This window comes from Heptranchias perlo, chromosome 17 (assembly GCF_035084215.1).
Source record: "Heptranchias perlo isolate sHepPer1 chromosome 17, sHepPer1.hap1, whole genome shotgun sequence".
Classification (NCBI taxonomy): domain Eukaryota; kingdom Metazoa; phylum Chordata; class Chondrichthyes; order Hexanchiformes; family Hexanchidae; genus Heptranchias; species Heptranchias perlo.
Window position 1 is genome coordinate 5,245,463 of NC_090341.1, and position 16,797 is coordinate 5,262,259.

The window sequence follows — 16,797 nt, forward strand, 5'->3', positions numbered from 1 at the left end:
CACAGCTATGCTGGAGAATGCCACAAACAGGCATCTCTCCACATAACACTGGAGAGAGGGCAGCATTTTCAACTTGGTTTCTAATTTTATCGTACAAAGATAAACAAACAGAAGTTGACAAAAGGACAGGTGGCCTCGTGGTTCTGCTCAACCTGCCCTTTCTAAAGTCGATCTAAAACTAATCAGCGCCGTCTTGTGTTAGAGATTGACCCTGGGTCAAGCCAGAGGTGGTTACAGAGATAAGGAAGGGCGAGGCCATGGAGGGACATGAACATGAGGATCAGAATTTTAAATTCGAGGCATTGGTGGCACGGGAGCCAATGTCGGTCAGGGAGCACGCGCCTGAAATGCTGCAGCACACCAACAATGTTGGGAAGGACTTTTTGTTCGTTTATCAGAAGCTACAGTTGCTCAAGGCTGCATTCCACAGTCAACTGAGAAAAGGATAATAGGGAGCATTGCGAGGATAAACTGGTGAAGAGTGCAAGAGGATGACATTCAGCCAAAACACTTAGCCACAAAGTTCGAGCGGTCTGGAAAGCTTCTATGAGGTGCAGTACCTCACAAAGCCAACGGTGTTAAACAGAAGGGAAATGTCACAGAAAAGTCAACCAGCAGCAGCTGTCCAATGCCAACAATTGACATGCAATATATGTGGCAGTCAATGTTGCTTCATGCATTGGTCTGTGGAGTCACTTCCACAAACACTTCTATAATCCCTGCTGATGTTCAGGTCTCTGTGTGACATAGGTCATCTTTGCTTCAAATTCGATGGCCATGCTGCGGTCATGGAGTTGCCTGGTTTTATGAATCAGCCACTTCAAAATCATCCTCTGCTACTCCTATTAATTACTTTTGTGGTTATTAATCTCGCAAAAGGCACAAGCAGGGTCACTGCTCCAGACACTTCTCCTGAACCTGCAGGTCGTGAACAGCATGTGAAGCGTTGCACAGTTTGCTTGAAAAACATACCACGGTTTAGGCAGCAGTAAGTCAGCTCCTCCGATTCCCACTTTGATTTAATTTGTTAAAAACATAATAGACTCCTGGGATATTGAAATAATAAAACAAAGTGAGGAAACTGATCTGGTGAGGAAAATACACCCGTTAATTGAAAACTGGAGCAATAAGCTTGAAGTTAACAGTTTGCCAATTTTGGAACTGTTTGAAACCACACAGAAAAACTTGGAAAAAGCATCTTTATTCATATTTACTGTAACACAAGTTAGAGAATATACACCCAGTTTTAATTACACACATCAGTGAAAAAGAGCACAATTGGAGGGGGAAGTCACTATGCTTCAGTGCAGGTCAACTTCGGTTAAAAAATGTGACAGTCTTATTTCAAAAAGACAATACTACATCGAAACTAAATGGAGAAAGTTTTTGCATAAGTTCTTCTCTGTTAAAAATACAGACATTAGTTGGTAACATTGGAATTGTTTGCAAGGTAAGATGGTGGAAAACAAAAGCACTTGGGGCATTCAAAATGCAACTGGATAGGCGAGTTCAGATAGTAGAGGTGATGAGCTTTTGATGTGGTTGAATGGCTGTTTCTCATCCATAACCCATCCTGCATTATTAAGTGCACAGTTCATCCCCGTAATCATAAAAAAACGCTTGCCTCATCCCAAGGACATGTCGTCAGTCTTTTCATACACCAACCTCCTCACCGATTTCATTTTTTTTTCTTAGAACTGCTGTATGATTAACTTCCTTCGCACATCGTGAGTGAATTTGTTAATTTTGAACAGGTCGCTTTCGTAGAAGGCGGACAGGTTGTGAATACTGATCTGACGAGCCTGGAAAAAAAAGAGCAATTCAGAGTCAGCAACCCAAGCAAAACCTTAAAACGACGAAACAAGACAAATCACCGTAAAACAACAGGCTCCCAACATCATCTTTTGAACTGAACACTGACTAAGAAAGACAGGATTCAGTAAACTTCAATATTACTAGTAAATGTTCCATTGTGTTACACAGGGAATAAGGACCAAGCGTAGTCTTCAGGTGAAGCAGTGTGAGACGGCGAGGGATAATTGGAAAAGGGAGCACAAACAAATCTCAGTCCCCATTTTAAAGTCCTACATTCTGACTAATATTTCCATTACAAACTGTTTTGCTCACATTTATAATGGAAACTGCCTGCATAAACTTCTCACACTGTAATTAGATCCTCGCGCTAGTTAGTTTTCACAGGAAAGTAGACAGAATAGTTAATGCAATTCCCTAAACACCAGTGAAAATTTTGGTATTCCGTGTAACTGAATTGGACTTACTCAAGTCACTAAATCCCTAAACTTAGAACACACATCCTTAACAAGAACTGCGGATACTGTGAACAGTTCTGATCTCCATAATTATAAAAAGGATATAGCGGCACCGGAGATGGTGCAAAAAAGTTTTACTAGGCTGATCTCAGAACTGAGGGGTTATACCTATCAGGAAAGACTGAACAGGCTGGGGCTCTTTTCTCCAGAAAAAAGACTGGGGGGTGACCTGATAGAAAGTCTTTAAGATTGTGAAAGGGTTTGAAAGGGTAGACGTAGAGAAGATATTTCCACTTGTGGGAGAGACCAGAACTCGTGGTCATAAATATAAGATAGTCACCAATAAATCCAGTAGAGAATTCAGGAGAAACTTCTTTACCCAGAGAGTGGTTAGAATGTGGCACTCACTGCCACAAGGAGCAGTTGAGGCGACTAGCATAGATGTATTTAAGGGGAAGCTGGATAATCATATGAGGGAGAAAGGAATAGAAGGATATGCTGATAGGGTTAGATGAAGTACAGAGGGTAGAGGCTCATGTGGAGCATAAACACTGACATGGACCTGTTGGGCTGAATAGAATGTACAGCACAGAAACAGGCTATGTAATTCTATGTTATTCTGACTCTAGGTGTGCAATTTCCAAACTTCTTAGATGCTCTGGCTGGGTACGCAACATATCAAATGTTTTAACAAAAGAAAAAGCACAAGATCCCAAACTGTAGAGAGGTAAAGGGAACTAGCTTGGTTCTCATGATGGTGAGGAAGAGGTGGCAAAGGGAGAGCGACTGAGGATCCAATAACCTAAAGTAGAACAGCATTCAGTTCCAAACCCTGGCACAGGTCCCAAGTCCTAGAACTGCCCGCCATTCAATCTCATTTCCCACTGTGCATGATTCACAGCCCAGTCACAATATGGACACACATGAATGGAGGACGTGGAAATAGCTACTAATTAAACCATTCTACCACCCCCTCAGGGGCACAATTTATCCCAAGCCCCGCCTCCCCCCCCAAACTCCAGGTCACAGCACACAAGTGCATCGGAGTAGAATTTTAAAAATGGTCTTAAAGAGGGATTCATTCTGGCTCAGGCCGATTAAAACGTTAGCACAGTTGTCAAACCCACGCATTAGTAACCAACACATTCCGTGGATGCGTAATTTTACACCAATTATCCAAGAGATAGATTTTTTTTTTGAAGGCACTTGCTTGCTTTAAACTTTGCGCCTGTGCTTTGTACAACTGCCTCCAACGTGCAAGATCAACGTGGATGGACAAGGGAATTTAACCCATCTTGTTTCAAACCTCCTGAAAAAAGAACGATGCTTAGCTACATCGCAGCATCTGTTTCATAAACAGATCCCAGAGTTTTTGTCTCCACCGCCATGTCGAGAAATCCATTCCATGTGCGTGAAGAACTTCAACACTAGTCTAAAACTTGGCGTTTTGCACGTTTATAAAGTTGTGCCACCTTGTCCTACTGTCACTGTTTAACTTGAAGCAGTGTTCCGGATTTAACTTATCCAAACCAATATACATATGCACGAGGTGCCTCTCTGTCACCTTTCAAGGCCGAGGAGCCCAAATTGCTCTCTAACTTAATCCTCTTTCCAACTATGTGGCTCTTCTGCCCATCGCCTGCAAGGTTTGAGTATCCCCCTTGTGATAAAGTTGACGCAGTACTTAAGGAGCAGTCCAACCAGAGCACCATACAATTTTAGCATGATGTTATTTTCTTAAAAAAATGTTGCAGATAACGCGCAGGTAATGTGGCGACCTCTTGTGGCACACAGTTATATGCCAATTTTTTTTCTTATTAAATTAAAATATCTGTCAGTATCAAACGCCGGTTCAATGAGCAAGATGCCTCGAGTCATACTGTTGGTAGAACTGCTAATTTAGTCATTCGACCCATGAAGATAAACAATCAAAAAATATATATTTTTTAAAACTGAAGACTGCTGGAGCTACTCCAGAAATTCAGTCAGGTCAACATCTTCAAAATGAGCAGATTGCTGCTACACCTGACTGGCCAGCTGCAGAGTGAAGCAGTTCGTTAGGCACTACATGACAGCAGTGGACTCGCGGGCTGTTTCCAATACTCTGCCATACCCGGAGAAAGGATGCAGCCAAGTGGGCCGAAGGCAAGCCACCATCCTTCTTTCCCCAACCCCAACTTTCTGCCCATCCATTCCGAAGCCACTACCTCGTGCTCGGCCGGGGGAGTGGGGGGTAATGCTTCCACAGACACTGACAGCCACGTTACGTTGCCCAAATTGCAGCTCCCAGCTGTGCGAGCCTAAACAGTGTTAAGCAAGTTATTTGAACACGGGGATACCCAATCGTGTCCTTGGGATGCATCCACTTTCTAGTACAGGTCACTAGATAGCAATTAACACCGGGAAGCCAAGTTGATTCTTCCTAGCCCGAGGGCACTGAGGCCCTATTGCTGTCCTCGCTGAGATTTCCAACTGAACCCCTCCCAACAGGGATTGAATCTGGTAGCTTCCTGGCCTGTTACATACCCGGCATTATACTTACCAACTGCATCATCGGTGAGTTGCTGCTTATGTTTTATTTTCACAGGTAATAAGAATGGATCTCAAGAAAACTCCTTTACTGAGGTGGATAGTTTTAGCAATAGTAACTTCTTTTTAATAAGAGGGGTTAAAAACAAAGTTAGTAGGAGACTACACAACTGCAACAACAAAAAGACACCATATTCTCAATTACCTTTTCCACCAAATCCTTTTCCGGGATTTCGATGGTGTCTTGCTGTGCTCCATATCTGTTGCGTTGGTAAGTGGCCTGTTCTGCCACTAACTGTTTCATTACGAAGAGCAGCAGCTCATTATTATCTCGCTTGAACGTCAAGTACCGTGAAAATGTCTGGGGGGGGGGGAAAGAGAGTGTGAGAAAACATATTTGCAGTGGTTACAAATAAACTTTTATTAACACATCTCACACAAGTTCAGTTTTTAAAACCAAAATGAAACTTAACAAGTAGGGAACCAGGTTGCATTGTTGGCTAAGAAACAATCCTTTTGCTTCCAGCACCCATTTTAATCCTGCCCAACGATAGCCCCATGTGTAATAAATTTGGATAGTGCCAATCCAGCTTTTAGTGGGCAAGGGCCCCACCATGATACCATTGCTTACGGGGTCATAGTGAATCTCAGTAACACCATTCTCTCAGGCAATGGAACCAAGCAGAACTTGAGTTTGCACTTTACATTTTGTTCAAAGAAAAAGATTTCAAACATCACCAAAATGAAATAATGTGCTTCCCCAGGGCACCAACATTTCTACAATTCATGGATCCGACCAGTCGAATGCAATTGCAACTTTTGTCATTTCAGCCAAAACTTAAAACCAAACTGAACTGCCACTGCTACACTTAATTCAATGTTGTCAGATGGTGTCATTGTACAACAGATGACACAATGCCACAGATTAAACCATAGGTATTTGAAATTAGGTCCGCGAGGGGATTCACAAGGTCAGAATTCTATCCATTGAAATCAGACATCATGAATTCTGTATCTTATACATTTTTTTTCTTGTAACTGTTGCCCATACTGGCACGAGTAAACATTTTCTTGTTGTGACAAGACCATTCTTTTGGATAGCTGACAATATCCATTCAACAGAAAACGGAGTATCACTGGGTTAAACCCAACAAATGGCTCTCTGCCAGTCCACCACCACGCATACCCAGGGGCTGGATGAAGAGTGGGGCAGCTTGATTTGACTCGCTAAGACAAAGGGTATCGGGGGAGAGGGGGCTGGGGAGAAGACAAAGTACTTCATACCCATGTGTTTTGTTCGTACAGAAATCTAATTATACATAGTAAAAGATTTTTTAAAAATAAATCACATTTATAGTCTGCCACTCTCTGAATTGGAGCCATCTCGCACAAGCAAGCACACCATTTCCTGAATGAACAGACAACGGCAGCAAAAACCAAAAGCAGCCTCCCCCGCCTCACCTTCCTCATGCTCCTCATAACGCTAAACTTCTGCGTGTCGATGAAGCTCTCCAGCATGACCCGAATGGCCATGTTGACATCATCCTCCATCACGTAATCTCTCAGATGGATGCGAGCATGCGCCTCGGCCATGCGAATCATGGATTCGATGTGTCGCACCGTGATGGGAATACTGCCCGTGGCCTGTGGGGGAGCAAAGGGAGTTTCTTACAAACCTGTACTAAAAAGGTGACATTCGAAAATGCCCAATTGGCACAGATGTTTTTGCAAAGCAGGGATAAGCCCCCAACTTGATGTGCATTTAGTTCATTTTGCCACGTTCAGAATGCTCGTTTGCAGTTCGGCAACATCTTGTACTAATGTCGAAGAGTCGTAAGGCTGGAACATTAAGTTCACTAATGTGCTGGGCTGCTTTGAAACAACGTTTGCGGCATAACAAGATAAATTTCCTTTCCCTCTTTCGAGAAGGAGGAGCTGCTAGTAACCCTCTTGCAAGCATCAACAGCTGCAGGATTCTAGGCAGTGGAATTGTTCCATTGCTTCCGCCAGACAGTGAGAGAGCAATATACTACTGGGGTGTGTGGGGCAGGCATCTGGAGCAGAGGGATATAAAAGGCCCCTCCCATAAGTTTTTAGGCAGGACATCTGCCTGCTGTTTGTCGTGCAAATAGAAGCAGGTCTGAGAGACAGCCTATTAATTGGACCTGCTAAAGCAGGTGCCACCCGCTCCCTTCTGTAGTGAGTCTGTGTATTGGACTGAAGTTTAGTGAGGAAGGGAATACCCCAGTGGTGGTTGTTGATAAAGCTTTGTTGAGTTGTTTTAAGAAAGATCAACATCTGACTGGTGTCATTTGCACTGCACCATCTTAAATTGGGTGAATCTGGCACTACTGTCTCCTTAATAAACCTCCTACCCGTTCATTTTCACGACATGCAGAATAATGGATCAACAAAGCGCATCAGGTAGCATACAAGAAATACGCTTGGAACACACACGTAGATTAAGCTAGGCTCACCAGAAGGTTGAGTGCTCAAGCCCAACATAGTCTAAGCTCACAGTTTACTCTTGATGCACCAAAGCACTACTGAGGGGGTGCTACATTGCTGGAGGTGCCGTCCTTTGGATGAGAAGTTAAATCAAGTCCCCATCTGCCATTTCAGATGGGACAATAGAGATCCGAGCGAGTTGTTAGAGGATAAGAGGAATTGGCGGGGCTACTTAGCAAAGGAGGAGGTAAATCCTAAACTGGTTAAAGCTGAGATGAGAGTTATTCTAACAAATTAAAAAGGAAAGTATTTGAAAAGCTGGATATGCCCAAAGATCCAGAGGTAAATGGGAGAAGAAATAGCAGAGGTCCTAGAAATTATGTTACACAATTCTATTGAGTGGATGTGTGCCAGATAACTGGAGAATGGCTCAATGTAATACCCATTTTCACAAAGGAAGATCGCGCTTGACAAAGCTAAATAGAGCTCTTGCAAAAGGTGACAGATATGCAGATGGTGGAACTGCAGTGGATGTGGTGTACATGGACTTTCAAAAAGATTCCAACAGCTATCACAAAGAGAATATTGAGGGCTACGGAATTAAGGAGAGGGTAGCAAATTGGATTTAAAGGGCAGTTTCGCTGCGTTTGGAAGTGGGTAGCAGTGTCCCACAGGGTCCTGGGACCACTTCTGTTCAATGTGTACATCAATGATTTGGTGAGAGGGAGTGCTGTCCAAATTTGCAGACAATATTAAAATAGGAGGTATAGTAAATAAAGGAAGCTGCTGGGGGGGAGGGGGAGTATTAATAAGATAGTTATTGATAAGACAAGGAGTTAACCCCAGAGAGGGTCAGAACAATCAAAGACTTTTCCTACCATTGACTCCTTTCGGAGGTCACTGTACATCTTGGCCACTTTGTCTTGGTCCATCTGGTTCAGCTTGGGGTGGACTTTCTCTTTGCCGTAGATGATGTATTTCTTCAGCAGCTCCTGTGGAATAGGATCTACCCCATACGTGTTTGGTAAATGAGCTTCTTCTGGTTCTCCATTCACTTGATCTTTGTTGCTTGGGTGGTGTTTGATGTGACTGCTCACGACAAAACGAGCCAGCAATTCATCCTGTGCAAAAAATATATAACTGTTATTAAGTGACATACAGCATCAAAAACTCTATAGTGGAACGGCTTCACAAGAAGGAATGGCACAATATCCCTGTAGTCCAAAGCACTAGATTATGGGAGTGTTAAGAATAGCGTTTTTAAAGACAAACCGACTCTTAACTCCCACCACATCCCGTTCTCCCATCACCCATGCTCGCTGACCGACATTGGCTCCCGGTCCAGCAACGCCTCAAATTTAAAACCCTCCTTTGTGTTCAAATCCCTCCATGGCCTCTCCCCTCCCCATCTGTAACCACCTCCAGCCCTACAATTCCCCGTGATCTCTGCATTCCTCCAATTCTGGCCTCTCGTGCACCCCCCATTTCCTTTGTCCCACCATTGGCGGCCGTGCCTTCAGCTGCCTAGGCCCCAAGCTCTGAAATGTCCTCCTTAAACCTCTTTGCCTCTCTATTGTTAAAACGCTCTTTGAAACCTCTCTTTGACCAAGCTTTCGGTCACAAATCCCGGTATCTTCTTACATTGCTCGGTGTCAAATTTTGCCTGGTGACACTTCTGTGAAGTGCTTTGGGATGTTTTACTACGTTAAAGGTGCTATATAAGTGCAAGTAGTTGTTGTTGACACACAAATAGAACTGTTAAAACCCTCTGCTTCCAGTGGGATGACAATTTAGCAGTGCTATGAGCCATGGAGAGGGTGCGAACAAGTGGAGAACAGCTAGAGTTTCTACTCCTAATCGCCTTCCAACAATTCCCACTGGAAAGAACGCATGCATGGAGAAAGCTGAGGATCAGACTTGGCTCATGAACAGCCACTTGGGTGAGGTACAAAAGGGCACCTGGTGAACCGTACCCTCGCACGAGTCAGCACCTTCAGAAAAGACAAACACACGCACACAAGGTCACGTTGTTCCATTTATACCACTGCAGCAGCCCAGGATAATTTTAAATCACAGCTGAAGTCAGTGATAGGTAGAACCCTCTATTTTTGTAGGTGAGGAGGGAGAGATGGGAGCACATTTTCACCAAAAACACCTTGCTGCCAACAGGGCTAGAATTTAATTGAAGTCTTCATACCTGAACAGGGTCAATGGTGTCTCGAACAACACAAAGCACATCGAATCTGGACACAATGGGCTCCGACAGATCCACATTCTCCGCAAAGGTCAAAGAAGGGTCATATCGACCACCTGAACAAAGCACAAATACACAAAAAAAAATAAACATGGTCTCACAGATCATCCCTGGAAACTTCTTTCACCATTTGTAGGGACAAGTCTTCATGGTTATATGACATATTAACGATGTTACATGTTGAATGCCCGCTTGGGTCAGCTAGTAGCGTTCTCATCCCACTCCAGCACCAGATCTAAGCTAAAGCACTAATGCAAGATTGACGAGTGCTGCATTGTCAAAGGACTAGCATTGTCCTCCACAAGAGATGTTAGAACTGAGCCCTGTAGGCTTGTTCCACCGATTCAGGTGGCCCTTAAAAGATCCCTTGGCATTATTCAAAGGGCAGGAGATGCGCCCTCGCACTTAATGTCCTGGCCAGGATTTCTCCCCTCCCTGATCAAAATGACCAAAAGCTGGTCATTAATTTCATTACTGTGCGTAGGATTTTGCTCTGCATAATACGGCTGCTGCATAAAGTCCACAAGAGCAGTGCACTTCAAAGCACTTAGGTTTTAAGATTTAATAAGGTGCTACATAATTTCCAAGTCTTTTTCATATAAAGAGAGCTAATAAAGTAAAACTTTGCTGTTAGCATTGCTCAGTGTACTCGGTGTATCCAAAAAATGCTCAAATCCCTCACATTGCATGCAGTGAATGTAAAACCATAGTCCATAATTTAGATGCTTCAAAGTCAAAATTTTAACCTGCCATTTTTCTCTTTACAAATGTTGATAGACTTGCTGAGTACTTCCAGCATTTTCTGTTTTTAATTCAGGCTACCAAAATTTGCAGTTTCTTTTTCTTTGGACACAATAATTATAAGCTAAACAAATTCATAATTTTTCAAATCCCATCTCTGTAACCTTTGCCATGCATGGCATTGCCTGACACCCAGTGCCAGTATTTAAAAAAATTGTTTCCCAGGAATGACAGCTCACTTTAACTAAAAAGTAACATGTGCACAGACTATTACGTAAGCAGGTAGCATTCAATTGAGGGGGAAATGTTGGCCAGGAAACCACGTAAACTCCCTGCTCTACTTTGAGCAGTACCAAGGGGTCTTTAACATCCACCCAAACAAGGTCTTACATAGAATTACATAAATTGGTTTAACATCTTATGACGAAGGACAATACAGCAGTCACTCAGTGCTGCATAAGAGTGTTTTGGGTAAGGTTTGAGCCCACAACATTTCAACTCAAAAGAAATAACGAACAAACTTGCATTTATATGGTGCCTTTCACAACCTCAGCATGTCCCAAAGCGCTTTACAGCCAATGAAGTACTATTGAAGCGTAGTCACTGTTGTAATGTAGGAAACGCGACAGCCATTTTACGCACAGCAAGATCCCACAAACAGCAATGAGCTAAATGGCCAGATAATTTTTTTTTAAAGTGATGTTGGTTGAGGGATAAATATTGGCCAGGGCATCGGGGAGAACACCCCTGCTCTTCTTCAAAATAGTGCCGTGGGATCATTTACATCCACCTCAAAGGGCAGATAGGGCCTCGGTTTAATGTCTCACCCGAAAGACGGCACCTCCGACAGTGCAGCACTCCCTCAGTACTGGCAGTGGGGGGGGGTCAGCCTAGATTACGTGCACAAGTCTCTGTAGTGCGACTCGAACCCACGACCTTCTGACTCAGAGGCAAGAGTGCTACCCACTGAGCCACAGCTGCACGCTTACTTAAGCAGGATGAAAAAAAAACCGAAAGCAAGTTATCAGCACTTCTTTTAAAAAGCTTGACTGTTACACACAATGATTAAATTTCCTATCTTTGTTTCCATTACCTATCGTCTTCCTGTTCATACAGGAAGTGCTGCAAAACATTAAGGGAAAGAACTGGCTTAAATTCTATGTTAAATCTGGGAGGACAGAGGAAGTGAACGGAGAATCCGCAGAAATAAAATAATTAACACTGGTGTATTGTCCATTATTTCAACCGCATACATTAATTCAGCTCCTTTGCTATTCTGGGATTGATATGTGCACCCTTCAAGACAGAAGAGGCCACAAATACAGGTAAACATGAATGCTTTTGCATCTGTTTGACTGTTACAATGAATTCAAACAGTGGGATGTGTTTATACAGCAAATGCAATGCACTTTTCAAACCGCAAGGGATCCAATATCTGCTTCCAAAAATAGGAACATAGGAATTGCTAGAAGAAAAAAGGCCATGGTCCATCTTGTTCATCATCTACCATTCCAGTAGTCGCATGATACAATGATAACGGAGTTGTTGACTAATCAGAGCACATCAATCTCTATCAATTAGTCTACAACAGACGCAGATATGAGGCGAGGAAAACCCCCAGTGGTGGAGAGCTTTGGGAACCAGAGGTCCATGCACCAACGTGGTTGACTTTGAAGTGTTCTAGCAAGCCACCCAGCTGCATCAAAAAAACACTCAAATACTGCACTGTATATTGGATTTTCTCCCAGTTACTACTAATGGCCAATGTTACATTCTGGTTTGTGTCCTCATAGGCCACATTCCAACTTCAAGCCAGTTTGGGTTCTGGATTCTGCACCTCAGAATGTGTTGCACAGACGGTATTATTGATTTATTCCCACCTATGGGATTGGCAGCAGCAATTATTGTGCATCTGGCCTGCAGGGAGGTCACGATACCAGCCTTGGAGATGGAGATGCTCTGCTGTTCCATCGCCTCGTGAATACTGGTTCTGTCCTGGTCGTTCATCTGAAAGAGAGGAGCAGTGTCATTCACACACTTCTTCATTACAGAGGGGGAGATGTTTGAAACTTTCAGATGATCCCAGGTTCGATTCCCAACCTGTGTGGAGTTAGCTGATCTCAGGGCAGCAGGTGGGAGTGTTACAAGTGGCCACAGCAACCCAGTAATTTGCTGACGCTCTCTAGTTCTGGGGAAAGGGGGGGGGGGGTGGGGAAGCCACAGTTGCCAGTCCAGATTTCTTTTGATTGACACCTGGCGGAAGATGCATGCTGGGTTCCCCACCCCCCCCATTCTCGAGCAACTAGGGATGGGCATTTATTGCCAGTCCCTAGCTACCCTTGAGAAAGCGGTCTTGTCATGACTTGAGCAGGTTTTGATACAACGGAGTGCCTTGCTAAGCCACTGCAGATGGTAGTTAAGAGTCAACCACGTTGGAGAGAGACTGGAGTCACATATAGGCCAGATGGGGTAAGGAGGGCAGGTTTCCTTCCCTGAAGGACATTAGTGAACCAGTTGTTTTTTTTACGACAATCCGACAGTTCTACTGGTACCACCATTCTTATTTCAGATTTTTAAAAATCCTCTGCACTATTAGTCCAATAACCTAGCCACTACCCTGCTGTACCCGAGTGCAGGTAACAGGCAAGGATCGGATTAGGCTCAGGAGTGATTCCTTCCAAAATAAAAAATAACCTGCAAAGAGTGGCAGATGGGAAAAGTACCAAACCACAGCCAGCACAAGTCTTTAGAAAGGGGTCACGGGGAGAAAAGAACAAACAATTGTAAGAGAGGCCTCTCCTACCTTGTCGAACTCATCTATGAGACAGACTCCTCTATCCGCTATCACCAGAGCTCCAGCCTCCAAGGTCCATTCCCTGCTCACTGGGTTCCTCTGCACGTAAGCGGTCAGACCAACAGCAGAAGCACCTTGACCGGTGGTGAAGACCGCTCGACTGGACACCTTCTCAACATACTTCAGGAATTGAGATTTGGCCGTGCCTGGGTCACCACATAGCAGGACGTTGATGTCCCCACGAACCTTGTGCTTCCCACCTAAAATCAAGCAACGAGGAAGAAAGAGAGAGACAGATTTGTTTTAAAATCCTCAAAATTACATCGGGGAAGTTCAGCTGCTACTGAAGGGTTAGAAACTACTTGTGAAAATAATGCACAGGGTTCCAAGGGCAAAATAGGCAAAAATAGCAGGAAAGGATAGAATATGGTACCCAGGTCATTAAAAAGCTAGAAAGGAAGAGACCATCAGACCCATCAATGCTGAAACCAACCTATGCACCAACTTCCTCTAATCGCTAGCAAAGCTAACTCCTGGAGAAAGGCGGGGAAAGGTGTGAAGGTTAAAAAAAAATACGATGGATCAACAGTAGTTATTAGGCAACGTCACAGTTTGTGTTTTAGAAGACAGTAGGATGAAAGGGAGACTTTAAAAAGCCAACATCTTACAGAAAAGGGATTGAACTTAAAAAAATATATACACTGGAGGGAAAAGAGCATTCAACAACAACTTGCATTTATAGAGCACCTTTTAAATGTAGAAAAGCATCCCAAGGCATAATCAAAGAAATGGATATCGAGCCAAAGGAGGAGATATTAGGAGGGGTGATGAAAAGCTTGGTCGAAGGGGTGGGTTTTAAGGAGGGTGTTACAGGGAGAAGAGCCTGTAGCAAGGCAGAGGGAATTAGGGAGAGAATCCCAGAGTGCAGGACCTGGGCGGCTGAAGGCACAGCAGCCAATATCACGAAGGAAGGTGACTTTCTCAATGGACGGGCCTACCTGGGTTTTTAGGTTCACCTCCAAATAGTGCTAGCGCAAGGCCCCTTTTTATGTCCTCGTGGCCGTATATAGAAGGTGCGATGCTGGCAAAGATCTAGGCGAGAGGAAAAACAGAGGTCATAAATCAACAGGCCCAACTACAAAATCAGTTATATCAGAATGTTTAGACAGTCTAATCCTTACAGTTCACCAAAGGCTATCTGGTTTGTACCCAGTTGTGTAAAATTTCCCATTTACCATGACCCACAGTGTACAATAGGAATCCACTTTATATATAATATATAAATATCACTCACTCATACAGACAAAGCAAACTTAAAAGGTTTCTTCACGATCTCACACAAGAGTTAGAATTCCAAAAAAGGTACAGGCACCACGAATACTACAGCAGGTAAACAGGCACAGAACAATCTCATGGCTATGTTGCTCAGAGTCACAATCACTGTCTTTTGTACATTACGGAGCAAACTGTTCAATTTACTCCCACATTTTTTTTAAAATAAAAAAAGCATCTAAAGTTTGCCTAAAATATGTAGGCCAAAATATTTGTGCTGTTCAGGTGAATGGATGCTGGTGCTGGGGCAGGGGTTCGGGGGAGGAAACGGGCGACTGAATAGTCTTGCCACTTCTGGCATCTAGGACTAACAACACTGGTACAGCGAAGACCAGGAGCAGAGTATAGCTTCTTTGAGACTTCTATCACTCTGATCACCTTAAACCACCCACGTAGGACATGGAGATTCCCCCACTCCACTGGTGGGTACATTACCATACAAAGATCACAAACTCTGGATGCAACAGAGTGATGTTTCCATTTTGCACACCAGATTCCTAATGGCACTCAGGACATAGTGCCAAACTATTTGGGGATGACTGGTTTGGTTTGGCTTGACTTGATGGTGAAACCCATGAAATCAAATTACTTGCTAGGCGATCATTTACAGCATAGAAGAGGGGGAGAATTTGGACCATGAATGAATTCAGCGAGAATAAATTTAGGGCGGTGGCGTCCCCAGGAAGTGTGCCAGCTGCCAATGTGACAGCTGGCAATATCCAAGAGTCCGGGGAACCCGGTGAAACAGACATGTGGATCCTTGAACGTGCTAACCAAGACCAAATGCCTGTTTTAGGACCCTGCGGTCAAATTCTGCATAAGTTGGGCTCAGTTTCTTCCCGGGTCTACCGCAGCCTAACCAGCAGCTCTTAAAAAGGAGGCCATCAAGGAAGTGTGTTTTTTGACTTGCGTTAACATGGAGCCGGGAGGAGAGGGAGTAATTCTTGTGGAGCTCACAGCAATATGGCGAGCCGCTGACACCTCGGGCTCACCCCCACCCCGGTCTTACCTGCAGACCGGTTGAACGTCGGGAGCCAGCCGAATATTCCAGACCCCCGACCAGCGAGCTGTATCGGGATGCCTGATTGCATCTGCAGCTTGCCAGTTTGATACAGATGAGGCCCCAATTTTCGGTGAGCCTCAGGCGTCCGTTCCAGGCAAGTCACCCACTTCACGCCGATTTGTGGTGCTGGATCAATTTCTCCCCCAGAATATATTTTTTAAAATTAGGAGTTTTGTTTTGTTCTCAAGTCAGACTTGATGAACGTGTGCTGTTTTGATAGTTCACTGGGAGTATTGCTTCTGAAGCCTTGCCATCATAAAACACACTCACCCTCTCTCCAATTCGCTCGTCTTTGGAGAGGCCGACAATGGCCTTGACGTCTTCGTCTGTAAGCTCACCAACTGCTACTTTATTGTCCTTCTTCGTGATGTGATTTGCCATAATCACCGTGGCGAACACTGGGAACCCATTGGCAGTGTTGAGTGAGCCATCGTAGTTATTGTGATATATGCCGGTGAGCTCCTGCAGCAGCAGACAGGACAAGCAGATAAATCGTTAACCTGTCATAATAGCTGCAAATTATAATATTCCCTCGAACTGTTAGAATGATTCCTTGCATGTTACGACTCATCAAATCACACAATACAAATGAGGGAGATGAATTCAGCCCCATTGGTTCAGTCTTCAATAGAAACCTCTGGTTCCCCCCCCCCACCCCCAAAATCAAGTAGTAGGACTTTACTCTCTGCTATAACACACAGGAAAAAGAATTTTTAAGTAACAAATTTCAGGGCTGAGATACCAATTCAGCCTCTTGATGCTTTACCAACTTTCAACACACTGCATTTCATACAGTTTTATTTTTTGTTTTGTGTGTATCTGTTTAAGACCAGCAGTTTCTCAACAGTATCACGGGACCAAGATCAGTTATACTGCCATAAATAAAAATAGAAAATGCTGGAAACGCTCAGCAGGTCAGGCAGCATCTGTGGAGAGAGTTAATGTTTCAGGTCGAAAACCATTCAATCAGAACTGATCAAAGGTCATCGGCCTGAAACGTTAACTCTGTTTCTCTCTCCACTGTTGAATTGCTGAATGCTTCCAGCATTTTCTGTGCATATTTCAGATTTCCAGCACCCGCAGTATTTTGCTTTTGTTTTTATTATACTGCCAGTCTGACCGCCCAGGTGAAGTTTGTTTGGCACCAGTTGCAGCTATACTGGGGTCTCAGTTTGCCTAAATTGGTAGTTGGGCAACTGTTCGCAGAATTGTATTAACTCTTAAATCGGCGTAAAGCTGAAACTGCTTCACGTGGTCACAATACATGCAGAGTGACTTGGCATATAAAGTGGCCACCCTTTTAAAAGAAGTGCTTTTCCTGTCCAACAGTGGCCCATTTTTGGTACGATTCCCCACGTGTACATAA

At 43.9% G+C, this 16,797-nt stretch overlaps 1 protein-coding gene across 1 annotated transcript in view; it reads right to left on the reverse strand.

Annotated features, from left to right (window-relative positions):
• Positions 1-1,185: 1,185 nt before the first annotated feature.
• mcm2 (minichromosome maintenance complex component 2) overlaps positions 1,186-16,797 on the reverse strand; it is a 29,086-nt gene continuing 13,474 nt past the window's right edge. Inside the window, exons 9-17 of the mRNA XM_067999078.1 lie at positions 15,702-15,893; positions 14,035-14,128; positions 13,046-13,296; positions 12,123-12,249; positions 9,445-9,557; positions 8,126-8,368; positions 6,261-6,443; positions 5,005-5,160; positions 1,186-1,802 (exon numbers count right to left, since the gene is read on the reverse strand). Coding sequence (XP_067855179.1) covers positions 1,692-1,802; positions 5,005-5,160; positions 6,261-6,443; positions 8,126-8,368; positions 9,445-9,557; positions 12,123-12,249; positions 13,046-13,296; positions 14,035-14,128; positions 15,702-15,893 — 1,470 coding nt within the window. The 3' untranslated portion in view covers positions 1,186-1,691. The remainder of the gene's footprint in view (positions 1,803-5,004; positions 5,161-6,260; positions 6,444-8,125; positions 8,369-9,444; positions 9,558-12,122; positions 12,250-13,045; positions 13,297-14,034; positions 14,129-15,701; positions 15,894-16,797) is intronic.